Here is a 26,075-nt window from a genome sequence, read left to right as displayed (position 1 = left end):
GCACAGATCCACATGTGGATTTTTTTTTTTTTTTTCTTTTCTTTTTTCTTTTTTTTTAATTTTTGGCTGTGTTGGGTCTTCGTTTCTGTGCGAGGGCTTTCTCTAGTTGTGGCAAGTGGGGGCCATTCTTCATCGCGGTGCACGGGCCTCTCACTATCACAGCCTCTCTTGTTGCGGAGCACAGGCTCCAGACGTGCAGGCTCAGTAGTTGTGGCTCACGGGCCTAGCTGCTCCGTGGCATGTGGGATCTTCCCAGACCAGGGCTCGAACCCGTGTCCCCTGCATTAGCAGGCAGATTCTCAACCACTGCGCCACCAGGGAAGCCCCACATGTGGATTTTAATTGAGATTGTAATAAATCTAAAGAAAAGTTTGCATAGAATTGACATCTTGACAATATGGAGTCTTCCAATCCTTGAACATGTCATATCTCCATTTACAACAGAGATTTTCTCCATATGGGTCATGCCTATCTTTTGTTGTATCTATTCCTGGGTAGTTGAGATTTTTTTTTGATGCTTTTCTAAATGTTCTTTTTAAAATTGTTTCATTTGTTGCTAGTGTACAGAAGAGCAACTGATTTTTAAAATATTATTTATCATCAATCTTGCTATTTAATACTTTATCATAGGTTATTTTAGGTTTTGTCAATAATCATATCATCTATATACAGTTGCTTTGTTCTTTTTTTTAATATAAATTTATTTATTTTTGGCTGCGTTGGATCTTTGTTGCTGCGCACGGGCTTTTCTCTAGCTGTGGTAAGTGGGGGCTACTCTTCGTTGTGGTGCGTGGGCTCCTCATTGCGGTGGCTTCTCTTGTTGTAAAGCATAGGCTCTAGGCACATGGGCTTCAGTAGTTGTGGCATGTGGGCTCAGTAGTTGTGGCTTATGGGCTCTAGAGCGCAGGCTCAGTACTTGTGGTGCACGGGCTTAGTTGCTCTGTGGCATGTGGAATCTTCCCGGACCAGGGCTCAAACTCATGTCCCCTGCATTGGCAGGCAGATTCTTAACCACTGTGCCACCAGGGAAGTCCCTGCTTTGTTCTTTTTAATACTTTTTTTCCTTGTTGCACTGGCTAGGACTTTCAGTACAATGTTGAATAGAAATGTTAATACAGCGTGCACTCTTATCTTGTTCCTTATCTTCAAGAATACATTCACCATTTCATCATTAAGCACAATGTTTGCTGTAGGGTTTATTTGTTTTGGTAGATTCCTATTATTGGATTAAGGAAATTAATTCTCTTCTACTTCAAATCTGCTGAGTGTTTTTTTCCATTAATATACATTAAAGTATATAAAACATTTTCTAACACTTATTGAAATTATCCTATAGTTTTCTTTTTAATATGTTAATGTAGTGATTTACATTAATTTATTTTCTAATGTCAAATCAATCTTTCATTTCTACCATATTGCTAGATTCAGTTGGCTAAAACGGTGGGTTCACATCTCTGGCTACCCTCCATTTGCAGACCTTGGCCCTGCAATTTCCTCATTGCCTCAATTCTCTAATCCCTTCAAACATAACTTTTTATATCTTACATTAGATACTTATGTTTTTCTCTAGCTTTTCTAGTTATTCTCAGTTGGAGGGTTGGTCCAAACCATCTACTCTGCTACTTCTGGAAAGCTACAATCTCTACTTCTTGTATCAGAAATTATGTCCCCCTTTCATTCTGAATATTGTTTATTTGGGTATTCTCTTGATCAATCTAATGAGTGTTTTTCATTATTCTTTGTCTTTTCAAAGACAGATGTTTCTGTTGAGTATTTCTACTTAATTTTTAGAATTTCACTAATTTTACTCTTTATTGCTGTATTTCTTTCCTTTTACTTTCTTCAGATTTACTTTACTATAACTTCACTATTTTTACTATTTCTTGAGATGGATACTTAGCTAACTAATTTTCCTTGTCTTCCTTTCTAGTTTATTAAAGATTATAATTTTCCTACTAAGTGAGGATTTACTTATATCCCACAACTTTTGCAACATGGTACTTTCATTATCATTTAGTTCTAAATATTTCTAATTTCCATTATCATTTCTACTTTGACTTATGAGTTATTTATAAATGTTTCTTAACTTGAAAATACATGAGGTTTTTCTAGTTATCTTTTTGTTATTAATTTCTAGCAATCACATTATACTGAGAAACTACTTAATGATAATCTTTTGAAACATGTGGCCTTACAAGAGAGCAATTTTTAAATCCTTGTATGTTTGCAAAAAAAAACCATGAGGCAGCTGTTACATATAGTCAAATGTGATATTCAAAAAAATATTAAATATTCAATGTAATATAAATTAACATGAATAAAAATTTTAAAACATTAAAAAATTAAACTAACCTATAGGTTATAAAAATGCTTGCCAAGTGGTATTAGTTCTAACTCAAATTGTTCATCAAATTATTCTAGTAATTCCCAATCATTTATTAATTTTTGGAAATTGTAGCCATAATCGTTTTTTTGACCCAGATGCCTTTGTCTGAACCATGAACTGCCACAGGAAATTGCATAAAGCCCCTCCAAGAATTTCCACATTAAATAGGTAGTCATTCATATAAAACACACTTATGGTTACCAAAGGGGAAAGGGAAGGAGGGACGGATAAATAAGGAGTATGGGATTGACAGATACGAAAAACAGGTAAGCAACAAGAATTTACTATATAGCACAGGGAATTATATTTAATATATTGTAACAACCTATAATGGAAAAAAATCTGAAAAAAAAAATATAACTGCATCACTTTTCTGTACACCTGAAACTAACAGAATATTATAAATCAACTATACTTCAATTTTTAAAAATTCCTCATAAATAGGTAGTCATCAAGTAACCTGTAGACTTGATAAGTAAAAAAAATCACTCTTAATAGCAACAGAATTGTTGATGGGAGCTGAATTCTCTTTTCAGCTTTTGCTGCAGTTAACAGTAAGTATATTAAAAATTTTTTGGCCCTTATAATGCTTGCTGTTAATTTTTATATTCAATTATATTAATAACTAAGTCACAAAATAATTTATTGATACATCATATTTAATGATATCAAACCTAATCCCTCAGCCCAAATGAGACATAATGTAATACAGCAGTTAACAGCATAAACCAGAATACAAATCCTTTGTGTTTCATGACCTTTCAGCTTCTCAGTTCTCTCAACTAAATGTTTCTGGTAAAGAGACTACTTATGTTGGCAGTCAAGTTCATTAATAGAGTGTTATTAATGTCCATGGTGGGCATGTATTCAGTGGCTTTTGGCAAACTTATCCCACTAAATAAAGGTGAAATTCAGTTAAGAATGATAAAATTAGGGAAGTACATCCCAGGAGTCATTCATCCATAAACCATCCTCATAGACCTCATTCACCTGCCATGGATTGTATCCTGCAATGGTCATGCACACTTTGCCAAGAGAATTAATGTTTGGATGGTGCCTGCAGTAGTGCCATTACTCTCATCTGACTGCTCTTTTCATCTCTCTGGATCTCCCCAGAGACTGCAGTTCCCACAAATGACCATGTGAGAATGACTGAGAGAGTGTGTGAGAAAGGCAGGCAGCCCCACACTAAGGGGAGCCAAATGGTCGCTCAGCATTTGCCTATGGATTTTTTTTGTGTGGGGGAGGATACCTGGCATGGGGAGAAGAGCTTAGAGTGGATGCTAAAGCTCTCTAGTGAGATGTTTCTTGGCAGCTTGCTGTGCCAGTTCTTAAATCTTTAGCTGCTATATAATGGGTTACTCTGGGAGATCCTATGGAAGGTGCTTAAGCACTAGGAAGGCACTCAGTGAGCTTGGAGCAGTAACTAACTACTCAACAACCATGGATATATATTAATATTTTAACAACTGGTACAGCTGAACCAATGTGTACTAGCTGAATATCAGGCCTGAATGCAGTATTCTATACATGCCCTTTAGAGCAAGATTTTAAGTGGTGCTGTTTCTATCTTGTGTATCCTTATGTTTGTGTCTGCCTGTTTAACTGAGGTATGCTGTGTATTAAGATCATCCCCTATGATGATAAATTTTTCTCTTTTCTCCTTGAAGTTATCAAATTTTGATGTATATAAATAAAAAAACCTCAATTTCAGAACTGTTTTATCTTCCAGGTGAATTGAGCTATTATCATTATGAAGTAAGCTTCTGTCTCTAGTAATTTTTTTTTTTGCCTTAAAGCCTATTTTGTATATTAATATAGCTCACCAGCTTTCTTTTGTTTAGAATGTGTTTGATATGTCTTTCTCTATCCTTCTAGGATGTGTTCGATATATCCTCTCTATCCTATGTACAAGAAGTACTAGTACTTCTATATTATAATTAGTAATATTTGGATTTATTTTCAGCCATTCTTTGTGCTTTTTGTTATACCTTTTCTACTTTTTTCTCCTTTCCCTTTCTTGACTTCTTTTGGAATTATTTCTTCTCATTCCAAAATTTTTCTTCTACTAGTCTGGAAATAATATATTTACTTGTCTTTTGGTGGTACACACACATTAAAGCCTAAAGTTAATATATCACAATTCTCCCTCAAAAAAAAGAAAAAAGGAATTTAGAGCATCCCTTCATAATTTATATGCTATTGTTGTCTACTATTTTAGCTACAACTTTGTTAATCCCAAAAGAGAAAATCAGATTTAATTTTACATACAAATTTTCCACTTCCTTTGTTCTTCATTCCTTCTAATATCTCTGACCTTACAGTTGCGATTGGGTGCATATGTATTTATTTCATCTTTGTTCTTGACAAGAACAAAGAACCTATCTTTGCTAGGTACAGACATCTAGATTGGCAGTTTTTTCCAGCATAGTAAAAAATAATCACGACTGTCCTCTAATTTACATGATTATTGATGACTAATTGGCTTTCACTCACATAGTTACTCCTTTGAAGGTTTTTTTCTCTAGCTTTTATGATTCTATATTTGTTGTCCTGCAGTTTCACTACATGGCTAGGAAGAATTCCTGCTTGGGGTGTGCTGGGCTTCTTACATCATGGTTTGGTACCTTTCTTCAATTCTGGAAAGCTCTCAGCTATTATTGCTTCAAATTTGTTTTACCCTATTATCTATCTCATTTTCTTTAGGAACTGACCAAGTACATGATATGCATTTTCTCTCTACGCTTCATGTCACTGAGCCTCCTTCATATTTTCAGTCTTTGTCTCTCTTGTCTGCATTTTGGATAACTTCTTCACTTCTATTTTCCAATACACTAATTTTCTCTACAGCAGTGCCTAATGTGTTCTCATAGAGGATAGCCTAAGAAAGTCCCATATTATCTAATCTATTAACATCATATTTCTTTTTTCAAAATGTCATTTTAGGAGGTGACAGATTTATATTGACAGTGTTGCTATTGCTTAAAACATTTTTGGAATTCTTTAGAAATTACCTTCTAGTCCATGTATCCTTTTTTTTTTTTTTTTTTAAAGTGCCAAATTCTAGTCTGGTCTCTATCGAATTCACAATTTTAATTCTTACCTTCTGTATCACCTCTTCTTTTTGTACTGAGAAGTCCTTGTGACAGTGGTTACGGTATCCAGTAAGCTGATTTAACTCATATATGACTGAAGGATATGAGAAATCATTTCATTTAACACAGTATGTCATTTTATATAAAACCATTTTTAGTCCTATAAAAATTTGGGGCATATTAGTAGATGTAGTCAAAAGACTAAAAAATTAAAACACTGAACCATTTTCACCTACCACCTTGACATAAATGAAAAAGTATGGCAATGTACAATATTGGCAAGGGTATGGGAAGACAAGCACTTTCATATGGGACTGATAGGAATAAGAATTGGTACAGTCTTCACAGAGGGCAATTTAATAATAAGTATCCAAAATCTTCATAACCTTTGACTCATTCTAGGGACTTACCATAAGGGCATACACAAATCTAAAATATTTGTTTAGAGAGAGTTTATTTAAACTAATGAAAATTTTTAAATAATGTTGTAGAAATATATTCATTAACATAAATAATATGCAATATATTATATGAAAAAAAGCAGGCTACAAAATAGTTGATTCTATCTTTATGTTAAAATAAACATACACAGGGAGTTCCCTGGCAGTCCAGTGGTTAGGACTCGGCACTTTCACTGCCATGGCCTGGGTTCAAACCCTGGTCAAGGAACTAAGATACCACAAGCTGTAGAGCGTGACCAAAAAAAAAAAAAAAAAAATTTTTTTTAAATAAATAAAATAAATATATACAAGGAAAAAATTTTCTTAGATAGCCATTCAATCTCTGGGATCATAAATGATATTTAGCTTCTTTTAGTTCATTTACTGCCTATGTTTTCTAAAGTAAGTACATATTAATTGCATAATTACACATTATCAAATTATTTTAAGTACTAGAGTACCTAACCACCTTTTACAAAAATGTTACTATAGGAAAATGTAGCCCAGATTCAAACAAGAACTATCAGTAATATACTCCTCATTCTAATAGAACTGGCAATGAGAATTCCTTCTTCATAACTCATTCTATCCCTCTCACCCTCTACCTAAAATCCCACCTCCAAAGAGTAGAAACAGCTACTTCTGAAGGCCAGAGGTTGGGAGGAGAGGAACTGGGATATGTTGAAGAGAGGAACTGAAGGGTTATGAGGAATAGACTCCTGGTATTTTGGGAGAAGCTTTAGGAATAGGGCTTGAGGAAGGAAGTGGGGAGAGGAGGTTCCATGGATAAACTTCAGCAAAATAGTTTCTCCCCTCACCAATTTTCTCTGTATTCAGGTGCACAGTCACTGTTACAAGTCAACTGCTATAGGCAGAAACCCCAGAGATCCCAGAACTGAGTCTGATTAAGAAAAAGCATTTGCAACAGTGAAAGGAAACAGGGTGTACTTGCTCAGTGATTCCAGATTCTGCTGCTTTGCTCCTTTGTTAGCACATTTTATGTCTTTCTTCAGCACAATTTTTTACTTTGTTAACCTATCTTCTTTCAGCTTCTCTAACATGACATGCTGCTCCTCCAACCACAGGTCCTTTGACATACCAGTTCCTCCATCTAAAGTATTTCTATCCCCTTCCAAACACTATCTTGACTAATTTATCTTCTACTCATTTTTCCAATCCAGCTCAGGTGTCACTTTCTCAGGGAAGCCTTGAAAACTCTAATCCACAAGATTCTTTCAAGCCTGTATCACAATTTGTAAATATACATTAAGAAATTATTTAGTATGGTTATTAATGTCTAGTTGAACCAATAGGTCCCAAGACCAATGAAAGTGGTGCCATTAGCTGGTTTGCTCACCATTGCCACCTCTGCCTCTGGAGCACAGCAAGTGCTCAACAAATATTGGGTTGGCCAAAAGGTTTGTTCAGCTTTTTCTGTAAAATGGCTCTAGTAGCCCTTAGGTCTCTTTAACTTCATTCAAAACAATTTTGTTAGATTGTATGTGACAGCTGTCATATCAGTGTGCATTTTTTAAAAACTTATCAAAATTGGTGAATTTTTGTGTAGCCATTTTATTATTGAAGATGGAAGAAAAAAGCAACATTTTTGGCATATTATGCGTTATTATTTCAAGAAAGGTAAAAACACAACTGAAATGCAAAAAAAAGATTTGTGCAGTGTATGGAGAAGGCGCTGTGACTGATCAAACGTGTCAAAAGTGGTTTGCAAAGTTTCATGCTGGAGACTTCTTGCTGGATGATGTTCCATGGTTGGGTAGATCAGTTGAAGTTGATAGCGATCAAATTGAGACATTAATTGAGAACAGTCAATGTTACACCATGCGGGAGATAGCCGACATACTCAAAATATCCAAATCAAGCAATGAAAATCATTTACACCGGCTTGGTTATGTGAATCGCTTTGATGTTTGGGTTCCACATAAGTTAAGCAAAAACACCTTCTTCACCGTATTTCTGCAGCATGCGATTCTCTAATTAAACGTAATGAAAACGTTCTATTTTTAAAACAAATTGTGACGGGCAATGAAAAGTGGATACTGTACAATAATGTGGAACGGAAGAGATCGTGGGGCAAGTGAAATGAACCACCACCAACCACACCAAAGGCCGGTCTTCATCCGAAGAAGGTGATGCCATGTATATGGTGGGATTGGAAGGGAGTCCTCTATTATGAGCTCCTTCCAAAAAAAACCAAAAGATTAATTCCAACAAGTACTGCTCCCAGTTAGACCAACTGTAAGCATCACTTGATGAAAAGTGTCCAGAATTAGTCAACAGAAAATGCATAATCTTCCATCAGGATAACACAAGACTGCATGTTTCTTTGCTGACCAGGCAAAAACTGTTAACAGCTTGGCTGGGAAGTTCTGATTCATCCACCGTTTTCACCAGATATTGCACCTTCAGATTTCCATTTATTTAGGTCTTTACAAAATTCTCTTAATGGAAAAAATTTCAATTCCCTGGAAGACTGTAAAAGGCACCTGGAACAGATCTTTGCTCAAAAAGATAAAAAGTTTTGGGAAGATGGAATTACGAAGTTGCCTGAAAAATGGCAGAAGATAGTGGAACAAAAGGATGACTATGTTGTTCAATAAAGATCTTGGTGAAAACAGAAGGCACTTTTTGGCCAACCCAATAGTTGCTGAACGAGGGAGGGAATGAATGAATGAATGAATGAACAGCTAAGCAAATGACTAAGAATCCAGAGGCCTTGATGGGGTAAGAGTTGTATTATCTATGTCCGCTCATGGTGGAACCATGTGTAAATTTTTTCCTTTGACTGCTGTTGAACTTGTTCCTGTACTCACAAAACAAAGTTTAAAAAAATATATATCACTTTGAGCCTCCCGCTCCGGCTCCAAGGCCCAGCCAGCTCCCTCCCTCCCTCCCCTGCAGCCCGCTGCCTGCCCTCCCCACTCCGCACCCCCCCCACCCAAAGAGCAGCTGCAGGCAGCCGCTGCCTTTGGAGGCTGAGTCATCACTAGAGAGTGGGAAGGGCAGCAGCAGCAGAGAATCCAAACCTCAAAGGTGGTATCACAAAGTACCTTTTCTCCAAGTTGGGGGCTCAGAGGGGCACCATCATGAGTGATGTTACCACTGTGAAAGAAGGTTGGGTTCAGAAGAGGGGAGAATATATAAAAAACTGGAGGCCAAGATACTTCCTTTTGAAGACAGATGGCTCATTCATAGGATATAAAGAGAAACCCCAAGATGTGGATTTACCTTATCCCCTCAACAACTTTTCAGTAGCAAAATGCCAGTTAATGAAAACAGAACGATCAAAGCCAAACACATTTATTATCAGATGTCTCCAGTGGACCACTGTTAATAGAGAGAACATTTCATGTAGACACTCCAGAGGAAAGGGAAGAATGGACAGAAGCTATCCAGGCTATAGCAGACAGACTCCAGAGGCAAGAAGAGGAGAAAATGAATTGTAGTCCAACTTCACAAATTGATAATATAGGTGAGGAAGAGATGGATGCTTCTACAACCCATCATAAAAGAAAGGTAGAAAAGAACATCTTACTCCCCTCCTCAGCACAACATTTATGTGTGTGGAAGAAATATGTTAACAACTGCCATTTGCAAAAACTGTTAGCCAATTATCTTATGATATGCTATTATATTGGTGTGGATGGTTTTTAATCAGGTGAATCTTAAACCTGTCATTGTTTAAAACCAAATAATTGAAACATCACTTTATTTCAGTGTTTCAGCAATTAGCACTGAATGTTGAAAGGGCTTGTTAAGAAGTTGTGATTGCTGTGCCGTCATACTACTTTATAATTTGCATTTTTCCCTTATTGTTTTAATACTATTTTAGAAACTTGGAAATAAAGTGTTTTCCCTAATGATATGGTCCTTTTCTATTTACCATTCTATGTTCTCCTGAAAGCAGAAGCTGAAATGGCTCTGGTGTACTTCATGCTTGGTGCCCCAGCCTCACTAATGTCAGCAGGAAAGCCAACAATCTTGGAAGTTATAGCTTTCTATTTTAGTAGCTGCTTCTGAGCCAATGAGGGAAACAGATTTTTTCTTCCCTCAGTGCTCCAGAATAATAAGCGCCAATTTATATATTTATGAGAATTGTAAATTATGTTTTTCATTGCTACAGAAAATTGAAAAGCAACTCCCTATTGAAAAAGTGGTATTTTAAGATTAACAGTACAAGTATTCAAAATAGATGAACATGCCATACTTAATGTTAGAATATATTTGTTATAATAGATTTTAAATTAATCTTCAGGTAGGAAAATGCTAATTCTTAAGGTAATTATCCATGTAATTTGGTATTAGTACAGTGATTATGAACTCTTTGGAGTTAGACTGCCTGAGTTCAAATCCTCTTTTTCCTATGTGCTAACCATGTGAACTTGGTGAGCTTTACAGTTACAACTTCGATTTAATCATCTTTTCCTTACCTGTAATTTCTATTCTAATTAGAATAATATTCTATACTTGATCTTGGCCAATTTCTGAGAACCCTGTATGTCTTCCTTGAAGACTAATCCTCTATTTGTTAGTTGAGTTGTATCCCTCTTTTCTTTTGAGTCACCTTAACCACGCTCTGCCCTTGTTCCTCAGTTACTGCAAAGAGAAAAACACAATCTAGCTTTACCCACCTTCTCAGAGAGAAAAAAGCTTCTTTTGCTCATGTATGTGCACATGTACGAAATTAATTTGAAATTTGACTGCGCTCATAAATTTAACGTCATATCCTGATTATTCTCACCCTTTGAGTAATAAACTACCTCGTTCAGTAAAAATATATATATATACATACATATATCACTTTGAAAATTCTCCATAGCCCAAAGTAAACCGAGGCCAAACATGAAATTTTAGTCAGCCAGGAGAAAGGCTGGATACCCTTAACAGAAGAATGTAGTCTAGCCTGGAACTTCACAGATGTCCCACATCACAACATACCTCTCTGCAGTGTCTTAGTATCTTACTGGAGCAAAGGAACGACGGACCGCGCACTTGTCCCCTCAGGGCAAGTCAGCACAGGGAACAGGGAGTCTGCAGGCTCCGTACCCTTGACCAAGCTTAGGTGGGAAAAACACAAGCCTAGTGTGACAGGGAAAGAACGGGCATTTATTCAAAGTGTACTTATTGAGCATCTACGGTGTGCCAGCAAACCCTAGCTCTGGACTGTCTCTGACAGACCTGTCGGGGGGCTTTTGGCACTTCTCCTTCACAGAGCGCCGGTCCTGAAGGGGAGCAAACCAGTCCCGGGCTCGCCTACCTCCAAGGGCCGGACGGAGCCTGCAATAGCGACAGAGCGCTTCATAAAGAGCCAGGGGCACGAAGGCCGGCCGCCCCAAACGGACTCGCAAACCCCGGCCCGGGCCGAGCGAGCGGGCCCCGGGCAGCCGCCCACCGGCAGCCGCGCCACGCGGAGGCGGGTCCCCGCCCTCCGATGGGCCGCGCTTACCCGTCAGGCGAGTACTCGAGGTTGAAGACGGCCCCATGGGTGCGGGTGCTGAGGTACACCGAGTCCGCGGGATGGATGGAACCATAGAGGTTAGTCATGGTGCGGAAATTGTCTCGCGCCGGATCCACGAACAGCCCGCGGCCCAGGCTGCGCTCTCTCAGCCACCCGAACAGCCGGGCGCCAGGGCCGCCCAGGCGGGCGCTGAGGCAGTGCCGGCCCCGGCTCCCGGCCCTGCAGTCAGGCCCGGGCTGCCGGCGCGGCGGGGAGGGCGGTGACTGCTCTCCCTGGGCGGAAGCGGCTGAGGACTCTAGAGCTCCGGGCGGCCGGAGCTCCCCCGCGCGCCCAGCCTGGGGCTGCGAAGGGGCGCAGGGGTGGCGAGGGCTCCCGCAGGGCGACGGGGGAGGGGCTGCGTCAGCCCCCGGCTGTAGCGACGGAGGCGGAGAAGGGAGCGGCCCGGCAGCTCCCCCCTGTCTCGCATGGGGTGCCGGCTCCTCAGCCCCGGCTCCGGCCGCCCTGTCCCCTCCGGGACTACCGGGCCCGAAGGGAAACATGGCCAACGCCCCGACCCCCGGCTCTTGGCTGCTGCCCCGCCCGCCGACACCTCAGCGCTCCCGCCCCAGCCGCCACTTCCGGCGTGCGGCGGCCTAACCCCACCGGCTGGGAAACCCGAGCCGCCTCTCGGCCATCATCCGCTGGGGACCAAGAAAGCGGGGACACCGCCCGACTGTGGGTACCGCTTCCCGGAGGGTTGGAGGTCTGGAGCGACTAGCTGCGTGGGCGCGCAACTGAGGATGCCCAGGGCCTGGGCTGCATGGAGTAACGTTAGCATCTGGGCACCGCTTGCGACATTGTCAGTATGTGGTTGTCAGTGACCAGACTGTGTCCTTGGGGATGACAGGGCCTGACTAGTCAGTCCAAGAGGCTGGGTATGATTATGTACTGTTTACATAATCATCTCTACACTGAGACCAGCGAAGGTAAGAAATGACCATATTATGGGCTGCTCACGCATAGTAAGTAGCATGGTGTACTGCCTACACAGCCTGAGAATCTAGGGACTCGGATTAACTTCTGCACTAAAAAGCCCTGGTTTGTACAGTGCCTGGAAAATGGGGCTTACTGGTGCGCTGGAGCTCTGCCCAACTCCCAGCTACTTGACCTACTAGGTCAAGACTTTATCAAGGCCAAAGCCTTCCTCTCTGCAGGAAGGAACATATATCCAGTCAGGAGTCACTGAAGGGAGCTGAAGACCTGAATCAATTCAACCTTACAAGCAATAGAGCCCACCGTCAGTCCTGCTTACCTCTGCCAAGCAGGGCATGGAGGGCATAACAGATGCAAGGCCCTTCACCACTGCTGTTGAAGATAAATACATAGGACTTGTTTGCAGAAAAAGATTAACGAACTGGTGTGCTTCTTGGGGAGGGAAGGAGAGTCTTCAATGAAGGGAAGCCTGAGGTATAAGAAGAGGTAGGTATAAGAACTGACAACCCTTCTAGGCCTTGATCAAGACCTGAGATATAGAAAGCTCCCATTTGGTGACTGTTTAGGATAGTCTGAAAGACCTCAGAAGTAAAGGAATGAGATTCAGAGAGGGCTGAACATTCAGCAGTTCCTCCCACCAGCAAAGTTAGTATTCAACTCTCCTGTCCATAAGCTGACTGAAAAATGGCAAGAAGCAAGTGTCCAGTGTTCAGAGAAGATCAAGGCAGCCATTACTCTGGAGATATTCCCCATGTTAGGGGTAGAGGTCTATTTTATAATTAACAAATAATGTCCCTTAGTGACCTACAACTTCTGGCTGCAACAAATACTTAATAAAGGTCCTCTACTTGATTCCCGAGTTATGGCCAATGGCTAAAATTATTTTGGTGTATAAAACCTTGACCATGATATATTCACCAATGTTATTAACTTTCTCAATAAGTAAAATAAAACTCAATTTTTTTCCGTTTTTTTTTTCTTTTTTATGCCCCTGCCTCCTCCCCTCAAAAGTCAATTTTAAAAGGTTACATATTCCAAGGTATTTAAGATATAGTTCCAACAGAAAAACACAAGCTCTGCAACAAGAGTTGTGCTGTCTCAAGATAACCAGGTTTCACCGTTCAGGCAATTCAAAATTAACTCACTATCGCCCTCAAACTGATTAAGAACTATTCCCTGGCAATTTAGAGAATCTAAAGAAGTCAAATGGAAACAAAAACATTTTGTAGGTTTGCATGTACCTCTATCAGATAGATAATGAAAATGACTCCTGAAAAGTTAAGACAGCCACACACTTAAGGCAGTGGTGGTTGTAACATGCAGAACGAGTCGCTTAGTAATGTCAGGGTCGGTTTTTTCTTACACTTCTGCTTAAAATATGAGCACCCTCTTGTTCCAAATAATTTTTACTAAAACCTAAAATAAGGATAAACTACATAAGGACTAAAATTCTATTGAGATGACCATGATTTAAACAAAAATCACCGGAGGTTAATGGAGAAGGCACTAAAGATAGAACAACTTGGTGCCTTCTTCTATTTACCCACTGCCTTTCAGAGCCTTTATATACCACCATGTTAACACAGAATTGGTTTCAAACCACAGTCTATATAGACCAATTTCTATGTAACACTATTTTTAAAAGCTAAAATATGTTCAACTTCAATTGCTGAAATTCACAGATATCAGTTCATCAGAAATGCCTAAAGCATCCTCTGAACTCCTTTGTCCCTGATGCTCCTTTCAGATCACAACAAAAGTAAAAAAGTAAAAGGTTTCCCCGAGGCCCAGATATCACATGTCCCTTAGGATCTATCTCATCAAGCAGGCAGGGAACAAATTTATTTACTTTCTTCCCTATCCATTGACTAAACATTTAAAAAAATTACTTCCCAACTGGTGTCTTATAATGCAATGTTCTGGAAATGTAAACACTGGCCTTTCTGTTCAGGCTTTTATACTTTGGGAGCAGCAGGTTCACTCCTGATGTCTTTGACATCATTGGTTCTGCCCATCAAATAGAATTCTTTGTTGGGAACAAGATTGACAAAATGAGCAAGGCAGTTGGACATGGCATAAAAAGCTGAAATTGCAGCTATATCCCAGGCATCTTCTTGGTTGAAGCCATGCACCTTGAGCTTTTTGAAATGGTCATCTGTTATGTCATCAGCTCGGGAAATAGCAAGTGCAAATTCCAGCATTGCCTTTTCCCAGGCAGGGAGGTCAGACTTTTCTCCAGTTCACACAGACCTGCAAGAAAACACACAGTTAGAAGCAGAATCTCTGTCCATCACAATACAGCCAATAAAACACAAGGCCTAACAGAATAAGCATTAATGAAAACACCCAAGATTAGAGTACAGAGGCAAAGTCAGGCCAAAATAAACTTTCCAGACAGGTAAGTATCTTGGTCAAGTTTAATATAATGCAAACCTGGAACTCTAGCTCTGCCGGGAAATTTTCTTTGCTCACTCCAACTACTTCTTTCTCCTCTAAACACCCATTGCATCAAAAACCTCAGAAACAAGACTCAGAGACTCTTAATACATAAGCACCCCCAATTAACAACCTTTTTGTATGAGAAAAGTGAAGCTTAGATAATTATCCCTTTGTCCCCACTTAATCCTAAACAAGACACAATATTTGCAAAATTAATAGCTGACACTTAAGCAATGAATATGTGCTAAGCATGTACTCAATGCTTCATATTCACTATCTCATGTAATTCTTATAAAAATCCTAGGAAGCAATGCTTTTTATCACTCCCCATTTTATTGGCAAAGAAACTGAAGCTCAGAGAGGTCACACACTTCCCCAAGGTCACACAGCTAGAGAGTGACAGAGCTGGGATATGAGTCCAAGTGTATTTGATTCCAGTGACTATACTAATAATCATTACCCTTGCTGAAGCAAAATACTGGAAACCATTAACCACCTAAAAATAGGAAGAATAGTTCAGCAAACCACGGTGTGACAGTATATCCTATGGTCATTAGGGAGACAATGCTTGAGAGATTGATCCTGGATGAGCAAAGGTCTGGCGCGTAGGCAGGAGGATCTCAGCAGGGAAAAGGGGATGATGCACCTATCTCGTTTAGCTTCTGGTTGGCAACAGAGGCCCTCAGGGAACAATTTTCAAGGTCTCCACTCAGGTTGGGTCAGGAGGAAAGGCTGGGGGATAGGAAGACTGAATCTGAAAGTCAAATTAAGAAAACACTCCCATTTACCATTACAACAAAAAGAATAAAAAATCTAGGAATAAACTTACCTAAGGAGACAAAAGACCTGTATGCAGAAAATTATAAGACACTGATGAAAGAAATTAAAGATGATACAAATAGATGGAGAGATATACCATGTTCTTGGATTGGAAGAATCAACATTGTGAAAATGACTCTACTATCCAAAGCAATCTACAGATTCAATGCAATCCCTATTAAACTACCATTGGCATTTTTCACAGAACTAGAACAAAAAATTTCACAATTTGTATGGAAACACAAAAGACCCCGAATAGCCAAAGCAATCTTGAGAACGAAAAACGGAGCTGGAGGAATCAGGCTCCCTGACTTCAGACTATACTACAAAGCTACAGTAATCAAGACAGTATGGTACTGGCACAAAAACAGAGATATAGATCAATGGAACAGGATAGAAAGCCCAGAGATAAACCCATGCACATGTGGTCACCTTATCTTTGATAAAGGAGGCAAGCATATACAGTGGAGAAAAGACAGCCTCTTCAATAAGTGGTGCTGGGAAAACTGGATAGGTACATGTAAAAGTATGAAATTAGGACACTCCCTAACACCATACACAAAAATAAACTCAAAATGGATTAAAGACCTAAATGTAAGGCCAGACACTATCAAACTCTTAGAGGAAAACATGGGCAGAACACTCTATGACATAAATCACAGCAAGATCCTTTTTGACCCACCTCCTAGAGAAATGGAAATAAAAACAAAAATAAACAAATGGGACCTAATGAAACTTAAAAGCTTTTGCACACAGCAAAGGAAACCATAAACAAGACGAAAAGACAACCCTCAGAATGGGAGAAAATATTTGCAAACAAAGCAACTGACAAAGGATTAATCTCCAAAATTTACAAGCAGCTCATGCAGCTCAATATCAAAAAAACAAACAACCCAATCCAAAAATGGGCAGAAGACCTAAATAGACATTTCTCCAAAGAAGATATACAGATTGCCAACAAACACATGAAAGAATGCTCAACATCATTAATCATTAGAGAAATGAAAATCAAAACTACAATGAGATATCATCTCACACCGGTCAGAATGGCCATCATCAAAAAATCTACAAACAATAAATGCTGGAGAGGGTGTGGAGAAAAGGGAACCCTCTTGCACTGTTGGTGGGAATGTAAATTGATACAGCCACTATGGAGGACAGTATGGAGGTTTCTTAAAAAACTAAAAATAGAACTACCATACGACCCAGCAATCCCACTACTGGGCATATACTCTGAGAAAACCATAATTCAAAAAGAGTCATGTACCAAAATGTTCATTGCAGCTCTATTTACAATAGCCAGGACATGGAAGCAACCTAAGTGTCCATCGACAGATGAATGGATAAAGAAGATGTGACACATATATACAATGGAATATTACTCAGCCATAAAAAGAAACGAAATTGAGTTATCTGTAGTGAGGTGGATGGACCTAGAGTCTGTCATACAGAGTGGAGTAAGTCAGAAAGAGAAAAACAAATACCGTACGCTAACACATATATATGGAATCTAAGAAAAAAGAAAAAAGGTCATGAAGAACCTAGGGGCAAGATGGGAATAAAGACACAGAGCTACTAGAGAATGGACTTGAGGATATGGGGAGGGGGAAGGGTAAGCTGTGACAAAGTGAGAGAGTGGCATGGACATATATACACTACCAAATGTAAAATAGATAGCTAGTGGGAAGCAGCCGCATAGCACAGGGAGATCAGTTCAGTGCTTTGTGACCACCTAGAGGGGCGGGATAGGGAGGGTGGGATAGGGAGGGTGGGAGGGAGGGAGATGCAAGAGGGAAGAGATATGGGAACATATGTCTATATATAACTGATTCACTTTGTTATAAAGCAGAAACTAACACACCATTGTAAAGCAATTATACTCCAATAAAGATGTTAAAAAAAAAGAAGCCACCGCAATGAGAAGCCTGCTCACCGCAACTAGAGGAAGACTGGGCGCAGCAACGAAGACCCAACGCAGCCAAAAATAAATAGATAAATAAATAAATTTACAAAAAGAAAATCAGCATGCAGTTCATTTGTAATTTTTAGAATCCAGTGAACTAAAAAAATTTAAAGATTCATTCAAATACTACTTCCTTCAGGACCCCTATCTTGACTCCTACCTTCCTCCCACATAGAGGCAAACATTTCATCCTTTGTATTCTCAGGGCTGACACCCTAATCAGGTTGTTACAGACATCATAACACTTGGTATTTTCACGTGGTGACAGTGAACTCCCCCAGGGCATGGATGGTGATTCAGCTGAATTTCTGGCTCAGAGCAAAAGCTCAATTAGTCTTGTTGATAGAAAGTTACAGACTTCACCGGTCAACAAAGAAAAGGAACCAAGAGATACCACTTTTCCAACTTCTCAAGTAGCACAGATTTCTAAAGAGGAAGTTTGGGGAAAGAGTCCAGAAGGCCGTGGTCCGGCCCAACCTCTCCGAAGGGCAATTCAGTCATTTCCCCGAGGGAAATACTGAGAAATGGTAAGGTGTATCCCAGAGGCAGTCGAGGGCAGCACCGCCCCTGCTGCACTGGCTCCAGGCCGTCAAGCCCCCCAAACAAGAAGCGGTCCTAATCCACCCGGGGGGATCTGCTGGGAAGACCCCACGCTCTGGCAGAAAGCAAGGCGCAGCCTCGACTCTGGAAGGCGCGCCGCCGACTGCACTGGCCCGGGCCTCATCTGCATTCCCCAGTCACAGCGGCCACTTTCACACCAAGAAAAGGCTGCACACGCCGTTCCGAAACGCGAACTTCTCAACCGCGGCCCAATCGGACCCCAACACCGCACCGGCGCGCTGCCTTAGTCCGGGTCCGCGGCTCGGAGCCGGTCTCCGCACACTTGCTTGCGGTCTTGGCTTCCAGCCACTTGCACGTGGACGGACCTCTGCATCCCCGGGCCTGCCCGCCACCCTGGCCTCGGCCATGTGCGCTCACTCACCATCGGCCGCACGACTCCAAGGCGGCAAAGCACTGACACGGCGGCACGCGGCGTGAAGGCCACGTGGCCTTCCCAAGTGCCCAGCACTCTGGGCCCGCCGCGTAAGGCACCGCCTGCGAGATGCTTTCAACCCAACCCCTCCAGGCCTGAGCTTCAGGGCTCAGGTGACTACTCTTCTCCAGGCCTCTGATTTCATCTGTGGACTTGGGAATGAGCCAGACGGATGCCCACGTGCCGCCCACACAGAAGAGCCATTGATAGGCCTCCTCAGCCAGGTTTGGGCCGAGTTTCTGACAGGGACTCCTCTATTGACGTGGGGGTGCCTGAGGGACAATCCAGGGACCATTTCCTGACCTCTCACTCTGGCCCAGACCCGACGTCATTGAGTACCATACAGGCATGGCCTTGGGTCAGCCGCGATCAAGGTAGTCTTGGTCACCGAATACCTGCTGGATCCAGACCCTCTGGAACTGGGTTGGAGTGGGGAGGAGAGAAAAAGAATCTATGCCATCCCTTCTGCAAAGGTAACCGACCAAGAACAGCTCCTGCGATAATCTGACTGCAAAACAACAGTTACACTTCAGTTGGCCTCTATTATCTTATTCAGTTGGCTCAGCAGCATCTTACAGAATTTCGAGGGTATGTTAGAGATCGTCTGTCTTAAACATCCTAAAAATCTAAAAATTAAGGTTGGAAGCAGATACCTCAGAGATGGGCAGAAGAAATGGAGGACAGCTAAAAGCCATCGGTCTGAGCCAAGCCCTTCCAGTCCCCAGGAGCTCCGACTCCTACTGGATTATCTGAGTGCTAATTGGAGGTGCCAGTTGACAGATGAAACTGTTATTTCAAGTGAGAACCCTGAAACTCAGACGGGCAGACCTGACGTGCTATTGATTTGCAATTCAGCTGCTTCTCACATAGGCAACTAAAGAGTGCTCCAGGGACAGCAGCAGCAAGGATTTAACTGCAGTTACTGATTTTCCCAGGCCATGTAGGGGTAGCTCAATTATGTGGAAATATGCATGTAATATGTATATATTTGCGGGGGGGAAAAAAAAGCCTAGGGAGAAACGCACATCAAAATGTTAACATTCATTCATTCACCAGGTATTATCTATTTCGTGCCAGAACCTGCGCTACCAAGAATGAGAACCAGCTGACAGCCTAGCAAGGGAGACAAACGGGGCGGCAAGACTAACGCGTTTCATTTTCTTTTGATTCTTCTCTGTGTCTTCCACAATGTGGATAGATACAAGTTTCCCACTGAAAAAGAAAATACTTTTCCTGGCAAAAGGTCAGCAGTCCTTCTGAGGCCGGAGTCAGAAGAGAGAGCCAACTACTGAAGGCCCTCTGCTACCTTCCCAAGGTTCCCACGGAAAGAAAAGTGGCGGCGTCTTGTATCCCACTGTGCGATCCGAGACACCGGAAGTGGGGGGCTCCGCGACTGACTCAAGCTGCGCGTTTCTCCTGCGGACCTGCGTACAGACTGCAAGACAGGCGGCCGGCTAGAGACACAATCGTGGCCACCTTGAGGGAACCCGCCGGCCCAGAACTATCAGGCTTCACAAACAGCTTCAAGTCCCACAGGCCTGTGCTGCCGGAAACGGAAAGCCTGGGGCGGGCTGGCGATTGGACGCGGAGCCGGAAACCGGAAACTGTGTGGGGACGCCCGCTATGGCTGAGGCTGCGGCTGTCGTTGCGGAATCCCTGGCGGGCTACAGGGCTCGGGCGGCGCGTGCGGTGCTAGAGCAGGTGGTGCTCCCGGGTGAGGAGCTGCTATTGCCTGAACAGGAAGACGGAGAAGGCCCAGGAGGTGCAGGGGAGCGACCGCTGCGCCTGAACGCCGGGGCGCGCTCCCGGGGGCGCGTGGTGTGCGGCCCGGGCTTGCGGCGCTGCGGCGACCGGCTGCTCGTCACCAAGTGCGGCCGCCTCCGTCACAAGGAGCCCGGCAGTGGCAGCGTAGGTGGCGTTTACTGGGTGGACTCGCAGCAGAAGCGGGTGAGCTGGGACTCCGGAGGGGTTGTACGTCTGGGAGAGGGCTGGGAATACTCTTCGGATGAAGCACGGAAGGGGCCCTGGAGCCCTCCTCTGTTAAAGGCTAGTCAAGAGCCACCGTAGTCCTGTGCTTACCTCTGCATCTCCTTTAGAGGGACCGTGAACAGCTGGAACGTGGCCCGAGACGGGCGACCAGGAGAGAAAGGAGTCTGGGAATCTTGGCATGTTAAGGGGATAAGGGCTGTGAGACATGGTTATTGTCTTCAAAACCCCATAGGCCAGGGAGCAGCAGACTTGTCTTTCGGGGTCCCAAAGAGCCAGGCTTAATGAATAGATGTCACAGGGAGCTCAATTTCTCTTAGAATAAATAAGTACTTTCACATAGGAAAATATTGTCTGACAATGGAATGGCCTTCCTTGGTTGTAAGGACCCCGTGTGTCACTGGACTCATATGCAAACAGAAGCTAGGGAGTTTCTGATAAGAATACAGAAGAGGTAAGGGATAGTGACTTAAATGAACAGACTGTTAGAAGCTGGAAACCCGAGAGTTTATCATGTGATTGTTTTCCTTTTACTGAAAGTGACATAATCAGGTTTGTTGTAAGATTTTTATTGATTTGTAAACATGGATTTCAAAATATTTTCTAAATATTTACAATGACAAACATAAAGTAACCATTAAGGACTTGGTGAAGATGTCTTAAAAATGATTGTCATTTGTGGTTGTGCTCTCATTCTGTTTCCTTTTGTAGTATGTCCCAGTGAAAGGAGACCATGTGATTGGCATAGTGACAGCTAAGTCTGGAGATATATTCAAAGTGGATGTTGGAGGGAGTGAGCCAGCTTCTTTGTCTTACTTGGCATTTGAAGGTGCAACTAAAAGAAACAGACCAAATGTGCAGGTAATGACAGGACCTTTGGTTTCAAAAGTAAGAGAAATATCCGTCCCCTAAACACTCAAATATCCAGAAGGCTACCGGAATGATCCTGTTTCCCTAGTTGTATAGGATGATCTCGGAGGATCTGTGTAATCACTCCAGGCTTCAAGAGTTCCTTCAGATGCTCCAGCTCTGGGACCGGAACCACATACTTATTTTACATTTGCTATGTTGTTGGATGTTTTCATCTCTGCTGAGTTGGAAGGTTATATGTGTTCTCTCTTTTTTTTGTTATGTCCATATACATAAGACAAGGAAGTAAGCCATAGGCTCAGAGAGGAAGAAGAGTGGCGGAAATTGCCATATCAGCCATCCATCTATCTTGGATGTGGGTCCCAGGACTGGCATTTCACAGCTTCAGTCACATCACTGTTTCCCAACAATCCCTTTTTGCAGCTGACAGAGGAGCAGTCTTGTTACCTCAAGTTTTCAGTTTGGGCTTTTCAGCTAGCATGGCCATACTCTTCCTGTCCATCCAAGCAAGCCAGAAATTTGGTGGTTTCTTTGCCCTTTCTCCCTCACCTCTCTTGTGTCTTTAGTTGCTTTATCTTAGTGATCCTTTTTTGAGCCTCTCTGATCTTCCACATCCACCCCTTTATTTCCACTTTGCAAGTTCAGGCCTTAGCTATCCCTTGATTGGATTTAGTCACTGACCTCCTTAGTAAAGCCTGCCTGTACACTTTTGCCCCTCCCTTTAAGAGCTGACAGCCTCACACACCCCTTTCTCAAAAAAAAAAAAAAAGTTCTTCAGAGTCTACATGTTTCATTGGCATTATGCTCCAGAGGTCTTCCCTCATCCGTAATTATATCCTCCATGTGGCACTGCCTGAACCACACCAAACTATTTAAGAGCACTACTGAATTCATAATTTCCTGCCCTTGTACCTTTGCTCATGCTGTTCCCTCTGCTTGGATTACTCTTTCCCCTTCTTAGCCTGTGGAATACATGCTTGTCTTTCAAGACCCAGGCTGAGCACCACCACCTCCATAAAAACATCCCTAATTTTCAGTCACTTTTCTTATTTACTAGATTCAGCCTTGAATGAAGTTTGTTTATATGTACATCCCTACTGCCCTCCGAAACCAAATGCTTCTAAAGGCAGAGAATGTTTTGTTCCTCTAGTTTCTTGGGGAACTAACAATACTAGGTACTTAACAGAACAAGTTTACTCTCCCATTTCCTTAGTTTTGTCATTTTGAAGTTCAACTCTTTGAGGTTTTTAAAGTAAAAATTTTTTTAAATTTATTTATTTATATTTATTTTTGGCTATGTTGGGTCTTCGTTGCTGCACACGGGCTTTCTCTAGTTGCGGCGAGCGGGGGCTACTCTTCATTGCGCTTTGCGGGCTTCTCATTGCGGTGGCTTCTCTTGTTGCGGAGCACGGGCTCTAGGCACGTGGGCTTCAATAGTTGTGGCGCAGGGGCTCTAGAGCGCAGGCTCAGTAGTTGTGGCTTGTAGGCTCTAGAGCGTAGGCTCAGTGGTTGTAGCACATGGGCTTAGTTGCTCCGCGGCATGTGGGATCTTCCTGGCCCAGGGCTCGAACCCATGTCCCCTGCATTGGCAGGAAGATTCTTAACCACTGTGCCACCAGGTAAGTCCTATTCTCTGGCTTTGAGATGGCTCCCAGTCTGGGGATTTTTCTGGTGGGGGAAGGGTGGGGGTACATGCGTTAATTTTACCTTCTTTTAAGGTACAACTCCAGAGTGACTGTGAGAATCCTGGAGCGTAGTCAGTCATTTAGCCACAGAACTGCAGGTGGCTGGCATTGCTGCATGTGGAAAAGAACCAACATCAACACCTATAGCATGGTTTGCTGAGAGGAAATGAACTGTTTTTTAATTATCATTGTAGGTTGGAGATCTCATCTATGGCCAGTTTGTGGTTGCTAATAAAGATATGGAACCAGAGATGGTCTGTATTGACAGCTGTGGACGAGCCTGTGGAATGGGTGTGATTGGACAGGATGGTCTGCTTTTTAAAGTGACTTTGGGCTTAATTAGAAGGTAAGTCCTGATGCCTTCTGGCTTGCCTGTTGTCTTTTGTATTATACCTTCTTAGAAAGCTGACTTATCTGTGGGATTCAGGTTCTTCATAACAATGGCTATAGCTCCTCAAAGTAAAAACCAGTATCCATTTTAGCACAGTAGTAAACTCATGCATTTAGTCCCATCCTCTCAATGTGAATACATCAAATTTGGATGTATTTGGCATTATAGTTTCTGTGTTGATAGGGAGTCTGGATTTCTCTGCTGGAAGGTTGGTTGTTCCTTATAGCTGATATACTCAGACCAAATGTGAAAACTGGCCTTCCCCCACTTCTTAGTCACTTGTATACAGGTGCAATTTACTATTGTACAAAATCATCAAATTTCTCTTATAATGGAAGCCAAATGAAGCTAGGCTGACATGATCCTCAAGCTTATACAGACATTCACAGAAAGCTCCTGCTTTTCTGTCCTGGTAGATTTAATAGTTCCCAGAAGCAGATTCTCTTTGTTAAGTTTAGACCTTTACCTACCCAAAGCTATGCCCTATTAAAGGGCTTTACTCCTAGAGCCACTGAGGTTCAGAGCTATCTTGCATATCTCTTTGCTACTTATTCTGCAGATTTGCAGAATTAGTTCAAGACATTAAAGAAGTATGTTATTAACCAAGCAGCACCTTTGTGTTTTGAAAGAGTCAACACTCCTCTCCAAGTATTGAATTTAGTACCAAGGAATAACTTACATGGTCAGGAAAATAAGGTTAAAGTGTTCTCTTAGCACCATAGACAATAAAAAAGCTACAGTTTGAAAGTCCAGAATTAAGGTGTTCTGACAATGTGGAAGAAGAACTTGATACATTTTTTGTAAAGGTGACATAGGGAGTTTGATTTCTTTGTAGAGGATAGTCCACCGTTGTGACCTGTGGTAAGCTTCTTGGAAGATAGAGGGCAGCAAACGTTGTCATGTGGCTTGTTCTTGGGATGATGTTGGTGGAGCTCTGAATAACTGTGGAGAACTGCTCAGAAAAGGAGACTTCCAAAGGAAAGTCAGGTCACACCCTGCCACTTTATTAAGTTTCATTTTCTTTTTCTTCCTCACCAGGCTGCTAGCTCCAGACTGTGAAATCCTACAAGAAGTGGGAAAACTCTACCCACTGGAGATAGTATTTGGAATGAATGGAAGAATATGGGTTAAGGCAAAAACCATTCAGCAGACTTTGATTTTGGCAAACATTTTAGAAGCTTGTGAACACATGACAGCAGATCAAAGAAAACAAATCTTCTCCAGATTGGCAGAAAGTTGATCTATGTGGGCTTTTTTATGGGTCAGTTGAGCCAAGAGACTCTGGGTTTTCCTGGGGGGAATGTTTCTCAGGTGAACCTCTCCCCATTAAATCTTCAGAAGACAAGATGTCTTATTAATTAGAGTCCTAAATAAAATATTTTTATTAAAAAGTTACTGGCTGCCACTCATGTTCTTGTGGGTGAGACAAATCATTATAAAGTAATGATGTAGTTTTTTGTTTTTTTACAATAAAGTTTACAGAAAGTTACTATTATGGTTTATTTGATGTTCACTCCCTTAGTTTTGCTAGAGTGCAGCTTCTATAATAAACTGGAAGTGAGCATTAAAATAACAGTTATTTTCTGATGATAGTAAAACATGTTCACCAAAGAAAATGTAAACTACATAGAAAATATAAAGCAAACAAAAACCACCTGTAATCCTGTTGTTTAATGGGTGAGTATGTAACAGCTAACAATTACCGTGTGCTTACCACGTATCAAGTATTGTTCCAAAAGTGTTCTGCATGGATTAATTCATTTATTCTTAGTAACTGCAAAGACACTTAACCTCCCAGTTGAAGAAACTGAGGCACAGACTTTAACTTGGCCTACATTCTCAACTACTATTTATGAATGTATATTTTTCAAATTACAACTACAGGATTATACTTTAATACTACTTTGTTACATACTTTGCTTCAAACAACATTTAATATATTTCTTTCACGATTGCTATTAAAAATTCAATAGTATAATATTTCATTTTCATGTTATAGGATATTTTGGACATGTCTAGTTTTTTGTTGTTCTGTAGATAATACAATGATTAGGATCTCTGATTCCAAGTCTAGCCAAATCTTAACTTTGTTAGGATCATTTCCAGGAAGCCAAACAAAAGACTACCTGCCTGGGTTTTGAAAAAATAGTAGAGGTTTGTGATGGAGTTGGAGAGGAAATTTGCATTTTAAGCAAAGCCTTTAAAGGTGAAAATGAAGCCTGACAGATGATCCAGGTCAGTGGTTCTGGGGTCAGAGACCTCCCTGAGAATATATATGATAAGAGTTACAGACCCTGAAGCCTATCTATAGGAGGTCCTATTGGATGACAGAGATTATAGAACTCATTCAATATGTTGATAAAGACCAAGCAGCATTATGTATTCCTAAAGATGTTTCCTGAAGACTGGGCCATTTTTAAGTAGTAAACTGATATAATTTAACAAGTGATCATAGCTCTGGAGGGAATAAATTGTGAAGGGGAGGGGACAGAGCAGAGAAGTAACCTTTTGGCTCTTCGG

The 26,075-nt window shown here is 41.6% G+C and overlaps 2 protein-coding genes and 1 long non-coding RNA gene across 7 annotated transcripts in view; 1 reads left to right on the top strand and 2 right to left on the bottom strand.

Annotated features, from left to right (window-relative positions):
• The window catches only part of DCAF10 (DDB1 and CUL4 associated factor 10), a 56,248-nt gene extending 43,667 nt beyond the window's left edge, over positions 1-12,581 (bottom strand). For 2 of the 3 annotated variants that reach the window (XM_082403995.1, XM_082403996.1), the window contains exon 1: positions 11,386-12,581. In XM_082403995.1, the coding sequence (XP_082260121.1) occupies positions 11,386-11,936 (551 nt within the window). In that variant the 5' untranslated portion in view covers positions 11,937-12,581. The remainder of the gene's footprint in view (positions 1-11,385) is intronic. The other variant, XM_082403994.1, reaches the window with a different exon arrangement.
• LOC309634297 overlaps positions 1-20,070 on the bottom strand; it is a 139,710-nt gene extending 119,640 nt beyond the window's left edge. The window contains exons 1-2 of one of the 2 annotated variants that reach the window (XR_014247946.1): positions 18,573-20,070; positions 14,001-14,619 (exon numbers count right to left, since the gene is read on the bottom strand). This is a non-coding gene — a long non-coding RNA (uncharacterized lncRNA). Of the gene's footprint in view, positions 1-14,000; positions 14,620-18,572 lie in introns of those variants that run through there. The other variant, XR_014247947.1, reaches the window with a different exon arrangement.
• Positions 20,071-20,202: 132 nt separating this feature from the next.
• On the top strand, positions 20,203-24,950 carry EXOSC3 (exosome component 3). 2 transcript variants are annotated; one of them, XM_082404193.1, is made up of 4 exons: positions 20,203-20,570; positions 21,321-21,470; positions 23,359-23,510; positions 24,594-24,950. In XM_082404193.1, the coding sequence occupies exons 1-4, from the start codon at positions 20,247-20,249 to the stop codon at positions 24,793-24,795; spliced, it is 828 nt and encodes a 275-aa protein (XP_082260319.1). In that variant the 5' UTR covers positions 20,203-20,246; the 3' UTR covers positions 24,796-24,950. The 2 variants fall into 2 exon arrangements, with proteins under 2 accessions (XP_082260319.1, XP_082260320.1); XM_082404194.1 differs by lacking the exon at positions 21,321-21,470.
• Positions 24,951-26,075: the final 1,125 nt, after the last annotated feature.

The sequence above is a fragment of the Balaenoptera borealis genome, assembly GCF_965194805.1.
Source record: "Balaenoptera borealis genome assembly, chromosome: 8".
NCBI classification, from domain to species: Eukaryota; Metazoa; Chordata; class Mammalia; order Artiodactyla; family Balaenopteridae; genus Balaenoptera; species Balaenoptera borealis.
The sequence above is the reverse complement of the archived record's forward strand: the minus strand, read 5'-3'. Positions and strand labels throughout refer to the sequence as shown.